This window comes from Truncatella angustata, assembly GCF_020726525.1.
Source record: "Truncatella angustata strain MPI-SDFR-AT-0073 chromosome Unknown BKA67scaffold_5, whole genome shotgun sequence".
NCBI lineage: Eukaryota > Fungi > Ascomycota > Sordariomycetes > Amphisphaeriales > Sporocadaceae > Truncatella > Truncatella angustata.
Window position 1 is genome coordinate 635,157 of NW_025763385.1, and position 10,099 is coordinate 645,255.

At 50.1% G+C, this 10,099-nt stretch overlaps 3 protein-coding genes across 3 annotated transcripts; 2 read left to right on the forward strand and 1 right to left on the reverse strand.

Moving 5' to 3' along the window:
* Positions 1-1,109: 1,109 nt before the first annotated feature.
* BKA67DRAFT_298041 (uncharacterized protein) lies at positions 1,110-2,677 on the forward strand. Its single transcript, XM_046096053.1, has 3 exons — positions 1,110-1,144; positions 1,343-1,954; positions 2,114-2,677. The coding sequence occupies exons 2-3, from the start codon at positions 1,494-1,496 to the stop codon at positions 2,592-2,594; spliced, it is 942 nt and encodes a 313-aa protein (XP_045956955.1). The 5' UTR covers positions 1,110-1,144; positions 1,343-1,493; the 3' UTR covers positions 2,595-2,677.
* Positions 2,678-5,937, forward strand: BKA67DRAFT_298042 (uncharacterized protein). Its single transcript, XM_046096054.1, has 2 exons — positions 2,678-2,964; positions 3,036-5,937. The coding sequence occupies exons 1-2, from the start codon at positions 2,760-2,762 to the stop codon at positions 5,882-5,884; spliced, it is 3,054 nt and encodes a 1,017-aa protein (XP_045956956.1). The 5' UTR covers positions 2,678-2,759; the 3' UTR covers positions 5,885-5,937.
* A 641-nt stretch (positions 5,938-6,578) lies between these two features.
* On the reverse strand, positions 6,579-8,401 carry BKA67DRAFT_567226 (agmatinase 1). The gene is made up of 7 exons (XM_046102964.1): positions 8,220-8,401; positions 8,056-8,152; positions 7,912-8,002; positions 7,775-7,858; positions 7,483-7,712; positions 6,979-7,397; positions 6,579-6,897 (listed from the first exon to the last, which is right to left on the reverse strand). Exons 1-7 carry the CDS (start codon positions 8,352-8,354, stop codon positions 6,766-6,768), a joined length of 1,188 nt encoding a protein of 395 aa, XP_045956957.1. The 5' UTR covers positions 8,355-8,401; the 3' UTR covers positions 6,579-6,765.
* Between the last annotated feature and the right edge of the window lie 1,698 nt (positions 8,402-10,099).

Consider the following 10,099-nt stretch of genomic DNA (forward strand, 5'->3'; position numbering starts at 1 on the left):
TATGTCGATTAACCGTATGAGACTGTGGTGCAGGATCCATGAGATGTTCCTTGCAACTATATGAATTATGCTTCGTGGTTCTTCTGTCGCACTTCTTCTACAAGCACATCCTATCTTTGATTGTACTGTAAACGTTTTCTTGACAGGGGCCATCTCCAGTGTAACACACCTAGGGTCACATGATTTCCATTGACGTTAAATGATCTACGGATCCGTACTCATGCTCAATTATGTTTGGCTCTTTTGTCTTGGATTGATTTGTTTGCAATAGTTGCTAATAGCTGTGACCATAGGAGAGCATACTATCGAAAGGGAGCGATCGGTTCTACGCATTGTGTTCTTCGCGTTTTGTTTTTGTCTCGAAATTGCATGTACTTAATGTGGTTAACCTTGAGTGGTATCCGCTACGTTATCGTGGTTCATTGATCTATATATTTAGCGGTATGCCAGATCGCGAATATGGTTCATTATACACTGACTACACAACTTGGCGTCTCATGTCTGTCTCCAACTTGAACCATACTTTTTGTGTGATTGTAACATCGTGTACCTAACCTCACCCTGCTTTTAGAGTTCGTTTTTTCTTTACTTTTTTGGGAGTGCCTTGAATAGCAGTTGCGGCGCTTGTCCTGCTCCTGGGTTTTAGTGTTCTGATGCGGCTCAGGTATCAAGAACAGGAAAAGTGCCAGCGTTGATAATAAGTCAAGCCCTGGTCCGACAGAGCAAGTCGCAGGCGTATCCTGAACATTCGACGTGGCTGCCAAGACCGAGGTGGTATCTAGTACGGAGTACTAGAGCACAAAATGCGCACTTTCCATAGCAAGTTCTAAAAACATGCATCTTGATAACATCGAACAAGCTGGAGCCTTTGCGCGCTGGCGATGCGCGTTGCCAGAGCTTTATCGCGCCTTCTGGCCAACCAAAGTCTAATGACCTCGAGCTTTAAGGTTACAATCTCCCAGATTGATGACGGGAGTTGATGAGCGCGTGCCCAAAGGGTGCAGCCTCACTCAAAAAGGCATCAAGACCATCTCTCTGTAAGGGATGGAAATGTGAACCTGACAGACTGAAGAACACACAAAAAAAGTTCAAACGCATCTCCTTGTCTGCATTTACAGTTGCACATCGGCTGGTCACTTCTACGGTAGGCCTTTTCGTTGCCGTGGCACTCACAGGAGGGCATGTCCTGTTTGGGGCTTTTCTTTCCCCGGCTTGGCATCAGTTTTGTCCTCCAAGAGCTTGTTTGGCTTTGCCTGATTCCCGACTTCAATCACTTGACCAATGCCGTATTGCAACATTGAATACAGGGCTTCACCCTCACCTGACGTTTCTTTTTCTTTAGTACAGAAATCGACCAAAAAAAACCACTTTGAACGTTTCAGAGAGTCGAGGGCTTAATTTCCATTTCAATCTCCGTCATCGAGCTTCATTCCGAGTGGTGTCTCAGGCCCTGCTTGGATGCAATGAAGCACATCATATTTAACTGAAGTGTGATGGCGCCAGCTGAAGGCCATCGCTCCTCGTCGGGCTCGGGTACGGGTGCAGGAGGAACAGGAACAGGAGCAGCTACAGGTAGAAGCGCACCCACGACCAGAACCAAGTCGGCAGAGCACCAGTACAATGCATCCAACAAAACTCTCAACCAATTTCTGGGGGGAGGCCGTCGTCAGCCGTCTTGGATGAATACTGCTTTGCCTGTCAAGCCGACCCCCCGTCCTGCTACTCGGCCTCCGAAGGAATTCCTGCCTACACTCCCAGCCGTCCGCTTAACCAAGAACTCCCAACAATCGCAATCGCAATCGCAACCGCAACCGCAACCAATTCAGCAACGCCGGAAACCTTCTGCAAATCTCGCGCAAGCAACCCAAGTCACGCCAACAGCAGCGGCAGCACCGGTTCCCTCTCAGCTGTCTCCGCGACCATCACCATCTGGTTTAGCGCAGACAACCACATTGTAAGAATCCACTTTTGCCGGTTGCTTTCATCTGTACCGTGCAGTGAATGCGATTTGTTTACATCTCCATGCGCCACTTAGGCTGCCAGCCCAACTGTCTGACCTGTCATCTTGTCATAATCTTGACTATTCTGCTGATCACAAAACTCGTATTTTCAGATCATCAACTGCCTCTGTTGTCCTTCCTTCCCCTGCTCCTAGCGACGAACCGAGCCCGGTGGCTCCTACGTTGACCGAGGTTTCCAGTCCGACCCGGAATCATCCACCCGCCCCGGACGCTGCTGCGATTTCTGCGCCGGTCACTACGGCACATTTTGGGCTTGTCACCGCCACCGTTGCAATTGCCACGGGTGATTTGGATGCGTACGACTTGATTCAACAATCAAACACGACGTCCTCAGCAGATGGAACAGCAGCAGCCGCCGAGAAGAACGAGGCTGTCAGCAACACTTCAAGTCCTTCTTCCCCAACTATAGCAGGATCTGCAGCACTCCAAACCCCGCCGACCCCCGGTGCATCATCCTTGACGCCCATGACGGCGACTCTCCCTTTATTACCAGACGGGAACGGGGATGGTAATGGGACTGGGGATGGGAATGGGAATCAAGAGCCTCCAACCAAGAGGCGACGTGTAGGGTGAGTACAGCTTATTGATATCATCTTGCAAGATTGCCAGGCATCCTTTGAGTGGAACGGGCGTCCTTGGGGCGCTTCATAAGATCAATCTTGGCCCCACAGTTGACTGAGTCGTACTCTATACTTGTGACAATATCGAATCGCTAACCGGAGATCGCTGGCTAGGAATATGGCGCAAAATATCCTGTCGAATTTAAATGCACTCAAGACCCTTCAAGCTCAAATAGAGCACAGTGGAGGCGAAGAACGGCTGAACATAGAACTGGAACGACCTCGCTATCAACTACTATACAATGCTTGCATAACAGGAGACCTCTTCTTCATTGTTTTACATCAAATTTTCTGCTCTTGGTCATGCAATAATAGTATAGCTCGTAAGTGAATTCCCACCGTTCAATTGTATGATTACACTGAGATTAGATGATGGTGGCTGACAAGACTGAAGATGATCTGTGTATTGCCGAGAACAAAGATCCAAACCTCATAGACAATGCATTTGGACTTATGGGTACACTACTGAAGAGCAATTCCAAGCTGGGCGTTGAGCATGCTAAATTCTTCAGAACCTTCCCTGATTCACTAGAAATACTCCGCACTAAGGTCCCAGTCTATGCGCGTACAGCTTCACAAGTCCTCTCCTTTCTGACCAAGTTATCCCAAGGCTGGATGATTATAAATCACGACCACAGACGGTTGGGCTACCCATTGATTATGGACGAGTTATTATCCATATTTGGGTTGTTTTCTACCACGCTTCAAACCATAGTGTTCAGGGCATCGAGAAGGACTCTGGGTGTGACAGATGGGCCCATTGGGGAAAAGATGGATGATCTATTCAAACAGGATCAGATGGCGCACCTCGATGTCAATGGCATCTTCGCCGCAAGGGCTACCGATAACTTCCACAACGAGCCCTCTAATGCCGTATTGATCCGGCAGTTTACAATGCTTGTTGCGCAAACACATGGGCCAACGCAGGGGCAATATCAGCAATATCAGCAATATCAACAGCAGCAACATCAACAACGTCAACAGCAGCAACATCAACAACATCAACAGCAGCAACATCAACAACATCAACAGCAGCAACAGCAACAACAGCAACAACAGCAACAGCAACAGCACCTACCCATCACACCTGGACAGCAAGCAATCTACCAGCAACATCAGCAGCACACTACAGTTCCAACCAATCTGCAGGGACAACTATCCAGCAATTCTAGCAATGCTTCAGCTGCCACAAGATACGGTCCAAGTGGTACAATGTCACCAGTGATACCAAGCAATGGACAGTCTGCGCAATCACCTGGAGGCTTTCAATTTACTTCCGCGAGTTCAGCAGGCAGCAACTCTACGTTTGCTCAGCAGGCTTCCGCCCAATCTTACCATGTTCCCACCACGCAATACCCTGTACTGCAAGGCAATGCGGGTATGGTATCGCCTACCAACGGTCAATTTGCAGGTGTGGCGTCACCAACGCAGTCACCTGTTCTTGCACAAGGTCAATATTTCCAACCACCTAGTCGCTCAGTTCAGTATGCTGGCATGGCGCAACCTTCGCCGCCTGCTGTTTATGACTATCCACAAAACACACAGACCAGGCGCACTTCGCAGAACTTTCAGGTGTCCAACTCACAATCGCCCCAGATGCAGAATCTAGTAGCATTGCCGCAACCAAGGCGTGGCTCTCCGGTCCAAAATAACACCAGCCAAATGCACCAGGCGCGAATCCCCGGGCGCTCTTCTCCTCATCTTCAGACAAATGCTTCGCAGGTGTCTCCTCATCTACGACAAGCAACTTCACCAAATGTACTTGCTAACTTGCAAAATGTTAGTAATGAGGTTCCTTCCAACCAAAGTTCGCCACTGGACAACACTGCTATCCAACAGACTTTTTTGACACCGCAACAACGGCAGTATCTTGTAGGCATACAAGTCATGAACCATGTAGGCCTAGTACGACAAAGCAATGTGCGACCACAGGCTTCTAGTGGTCGGTCGTTACATCAAGGGAGTCTGAACGGCAATGTGGTTGTCGATTATAGACGCACAACACCAAGTCAAATACCTCCAGCACAATATCCTCACGGCCCTCATGAGCGCAAGTCCCTGGAAATGTCCCTTCATCAAGCTCACCTGCGGAGTCCGAAAAGGTTGCTAAGGGGTATCGGCTTTTCCAGCCCTCCAGAGCGCTACTACCAGTTCGTGAAATATTTGGCTTTACAGCCTGCATCGATACCTCAGCAAAAGTTTTTGCATCTTTTTACTTTTAACATACCCCAGGAAGAATGTGATAACATATCTAGAGATGGCAGCATAGGCGAGTCTTCTCCAGAGGCCAATCTTTATTTCGACGGCTCTTTACGCATGAGGCTACGGGTATGTCTTGACAGAAAGGCTGCTCACTCTATCTCCGAAGATGATTGGGTGCTTGCCGACAGCTACTGGCCGGAACACATCCATATACGTCTAAACCAGCACCTACTAGCGATCAAACGAAAGCAACACCACGCCAGGGATCAACCACTGGAGATCGGCAAGTTTATCAAACCGGGTGAAAACGTCCTCCATGTATCAGTTCCTGTACATAAGACATTCGACAACAACGCGATGCCGTTCGTAGCCATCGAAGTCCTTGAAACTCTTAGCCACAGCTCCATCAAAGCTCTACCCAATCTATGTGCAGATGCTATTATACCTGTTGGGCAAACGCGTGCAGTGATTGAGCGACGCCTCGGCGGCTCGTCCAATACCGACGACGACGAGATCGCGATGGTCACGAGTGATCTTACCATCAACCTTGCGGACCCGTTCAGTTCTAATCTTTGGAAGACGCCAGCTCGGGGAAAGAACTGCTCCCACCTTGAATGCTTCGATCTGGACACTTGGTTAGAGACCCGCCCTGGAAAAAGGTTGTGTACCTGCGGTGCCAAGAAAGCCTCCGATTGCAAATTATGTCCGAAGGAACCGTCACTTGTGGATAAGTGGAAATGTCCGCTTTGCCAAGGAGATGCACGCCCTCACAGCTTGCGCATTGACGGCTTTCTCATGGAAGTCAGGAAGACGCTGGCAAAACAGGACCTACTGAGTGTCAAAGAGATCAAGGTCACCGCAGATGGCACCTGGAGCGCTGTAATCCCTAACGATGATAGTGACTTCGATAGTGATGAAGACGCCAGTCCCAACGGAAACGCTCGAGAAGCTTCAGCAGCCAGGTCTGCAACTGCCAGAACTATGAGTCACACGCCTCAACGAAATCGGGCTCAAATTGAAGTCATCTGCTTGGACGATTGATCGTGTAGCAGTATTTGCCATACCTCAACTATCGCGGCACATTTTGACTCGAATATTTTGCACATGCGACATCTTTTGCGTTCCAGAACTGTATCGCAACTCGTTTTCAGTATTGGTCATTCGGCGCAATTTTCCTTTTCTCTCTCCCTCTCTCTCTCTCTGTCTCTCCCTCTCTCTGTTCCTCATGAATATCACGAGTTTCTATGAATGCAATATACCCCGGTATGAATCTGGTTTTCTTCATTCTCTTTGTCAGCATGGACAGACAAGCATGGCGTTCGGTAGGAAACACATTTGATATTTTCAGTTGTTTTGCCACAACTAAAGAATACATAGCCGGATGATGGAGAAGGATCGCTTTTGTCGGTAATCGTCATTGATAATATAGGCTGCAAAATTGGTGCGTTGAAGTGGCGTAAATTCGGACGTATGGATGGACTCACTCCCCACGACGCACTACCTTGAGAGCGAGGCCGAGTCATCGCGCTACCAGGGTTTTGCCGAGGGCCAGAATGAAAAAAACATTAATGATTGCTTCAGTAAACCTTGGATACAGCAGACCATGACTTTGTGATGTGATTCAAAGGCCTAATGCTGTGTTCTCACGTGTCCGATTGCTTGTCTGTACTAACCCCGTATTGCTCACATGGGGGGAGGGGGGACGATTGTATATCATCAGGCGAGACGCTAAATGTACCTTGAACGACTTAATTTGGATTTTACGATATATCTTGCTCCACGGCATCAAGTCTCGTATAATGCCTGCTAGTCACCACGATATGCCGTCACCAATCATATCCCAAAAGCTATCTACAATTCACCGACACTTCACCATCCCCGCCGCCTTCGATGCCTTGCTCGATCACAATCATGGGAATTGTCTAAAGTTCTCCCGCGTCCTTGTCCTCAATAGATTTACTGAGGGGTCCCTTCTTCACCATGATACTCATGATCTCATAGAGGGCATCGGCAGCGGCCATGGTGGTGTGCTCAGCATTCGTATCATATGCAGGCTGGTGATCCACGTCAGTTCATCGTTCAGACTTCGCCAACTCACCAGGTATTGTGACTTTAGTCGGTTTCTTTTTACTCACCGCAACCTCGACAATATCGGCACCAATCAGGTTCAGATCCTCCAGGCCCCTGAGGATGGTCCTTAGCTCCCTGGTGCTCCACCCGCCGGTCTCGGGGGTGCCGGTGGCGGGCGCGAAGGCCGGGTCCAGCGTGTCGATGTCCAGGGAGAGGTAGACGGGGTTGGTGGTGCCGACGCGGTCGACGATCCGGCGAATGATGCCCTCCGTCCCGATGGTGTCGATCTCCCGCGCCTCCACGATCTCGAACCCGCAGTACCCGTCGTTCTCGTAGTCCGAGGGCCCCGACAGCGTCGTCCGGATCCCCGCGTGGATGTTGGAGTCGTTGCGGAGCAGGCCCTCCTGCGACGCGTGGTAGAAGTACGTCCCGTGGTTGATGCTCGCCACCTCGGACGGCGAGCCGCCGAAGACCTTGGGACGCCCTGTCTCGTGCGTGGGCGCGTCAGTTACGGAAGAAAAAATATTAAGACGATTCGAATAGTAGGGGCGGGGGTTAGAGTCATTTACATGTGTCGAGATGGCTGTCAAAGTGCACGACGGAGACCGGGCCGTAGGCACGGTTGATGGAGCGCAACAACGGCAGCGTGATGGTGTGGTCTCCGCCGAGGGTTATGACGCGAGGCAGCGTCTTGCCTCTCTTTGACGGGCCGGCCTTCTTGGCATCCGTCTTGGGCGGACGGGACAGGATGTGGTAGTGTCCTTCCTCAATCTGCTTCAATGCCCAGCTGTTGTCGTAGCTACAAGCATGTTAGCCCCATGTCACATGCGCGAGAGATCCGGGCTGGTGTGGGAAATATACGATGTAACTGGGATGTCTCCACAGTCCAGCACTGTCGCCCAACTATTGAAGGGGTTCGTAGCAAGTGGCACATTATAACCTCCGCTGGGATACGAGGTTAGCACATTCCCAAGTATTCTGGTTTATCTAGATCATACTATAAGTTCAACCTCCGAGATCCCTGCCGGATACCTGACGGACCGAATCTGGCACCGGGCCTATATGACGTGCCAGTGTCGAAGGGGGCACCTATATACGATCAGCCATCGGGCTATCGGGGCACAGGATGTCTCTCAACCAACCGATGAAGGCAATGTCATATTCAGCATCACGCTGGCTCAGGCAAGGCTGGTAGGGCAGACGTCCGAAGGTGGAGATGCCAGAGAAGACAGAGTCGGCCTACAATTTTCATGTTCTAAGGTTAGCTGGTAGTTGTCAATGGACGTAAGCACGGTCTAGAACGGACCTGTGTTCCACCGTCTCCTGGAAGAGAGTTATACCATAGGGACTCATGAGGGCCCGAAAGAGACTCCTGGTCGTCATGTCCTCCATGAGCTGCAGCGATGGCCGCAAAGCCGAGTATTAGGAGCGAAGCAAACATTGTTTTTTTTTTTACTCTGACCCTAGCTCATATATTCACTAAGGTTGTAACCTAAAGAAAGCCAAAAGCATGAGTGGGATTGGGTTTTGAGTTTGATATTTAAGAAACCCAAGCAAGAGTACTCTGTAGGAATTTTTCCAATTGTCCAATGACATAGCAGACGAGTTGAAAGCAGTGACCCCTCCGGTTCTACAGCACGATGACATGTCTCCTATGCACAACAACGCATCGAATTCCAATGCCGGGGCCCAGCCAGGCGAATGAGCTGTCTGATCCGTCTCTCTAACCCCCCAAAAAAGCCCCTCTTGGTGATAAGCTCACAGTAGAGCATGCATCCTGTCACGGAGCCCGTTGCTGTTATGTAAATGAAGCGCTCGTTGGCTCTCGAATATAAGATGACATAGCTCCTCGTCTGCTGCGGGGCGCGCTTATAGATAAAGCTTCTCTCGAAACAGCTTTGTGTATGCAAGCTCTGACTGGCTTCGCAGGAGCTCCGAAGGGCCGCCTTCTGCAGATACAGTGTTCTTCTTCTTCAGCGGCTCCTCTCCGATGCAAGATCGAGAATCTATCGGCGATCAGCTAGGGGCGACAGAGAGACACCATGCAGAGCTTTGCAAGATTCGGAAGTCAAGCAGCAAGTCTTGCATCTACCCCGAATTGGAGATCCTAGATAGAACTTAGCCTGGCAGTATAGGAATGGTGAATGTGGGGTAGCTCCGAGCATGGAGAATAACGTTCATGGCGAGCACTGATAAGAACTGCCGGAGTAATGCAGCTCGATCGAATTGACGTGAGATAGGACAACGCATCGGCTACTTCTAGGGAGACGCAGGTATGAACAATATGTATTACAATCCTGTTTTGTGATCTCCGGCTAGACAAAAGATTCAGAGTGAGCGAGTGGCAGTTCATCGATAGGGGCAATAGGATCGAAGCCCCAGGACTATAACTATCCCAAGTCCGTCTTTGTGTCGATCCCCGTTGAATAGAACAGCATTGAAGAGACAGCGCAGGATGACAGGGACCGAGGCTTCGCTCCGTATATTCCGGACTGGAATCTAGTCGTCCGCAGGTTCGCAGAACAATCGTCCAGCCGCCTCAAAAGAGTGTTAACTCTATCAGAAACCTGACAACCTACCAAATGCAGTCTGACACGCCTGCTGTAGTATACATAACTTATCGAGCGAAGCTTCGCCAACTTCCCCAAGACTTCTCCCATGTTTGCGAGAAGAAAGTGTGCGATCCGAACGCTGGCGAATGAGATAATGTTCTGGAAATGTTCTAGACGGCTAGCCCCAACATGATATTTGCTGCCTCAGGTTGTGGGCGCAAGAGAAAACGCTGTTTCAGTTAGCACGTGCCAGTCTATCGTGGAAAGACATCCGCTGGGGGCCGGCGCTATCTGAACTTGTCATGCAAGCACTTCCCTTGTTGTCTTGGCAGAGCTAGATTGCGTCAGAGCGCCAACGATAAACTTCGAACCCCCCCGCCCAGAACATTGACAATTGCATCCAGGGCTCACAAAGCCTTGATGATACTGTTACAGGTATGTAGCACTGAAAGAGATCCAACGGTTCGAGAACGAACGATTCCAGTAGTGCAGGCTAGTCTATGGTTAGTGAGCTGCCGACGCAGATTTTTCTTTATCGACCTCCTGTTTCTGGGTGCCCAGCCCCCCATTGTTGCAGTCGTAGGTTGGCTCTTGGGGCCGGCGAAGCGCATGCGCCGGCTTAGATGCCTTGGGA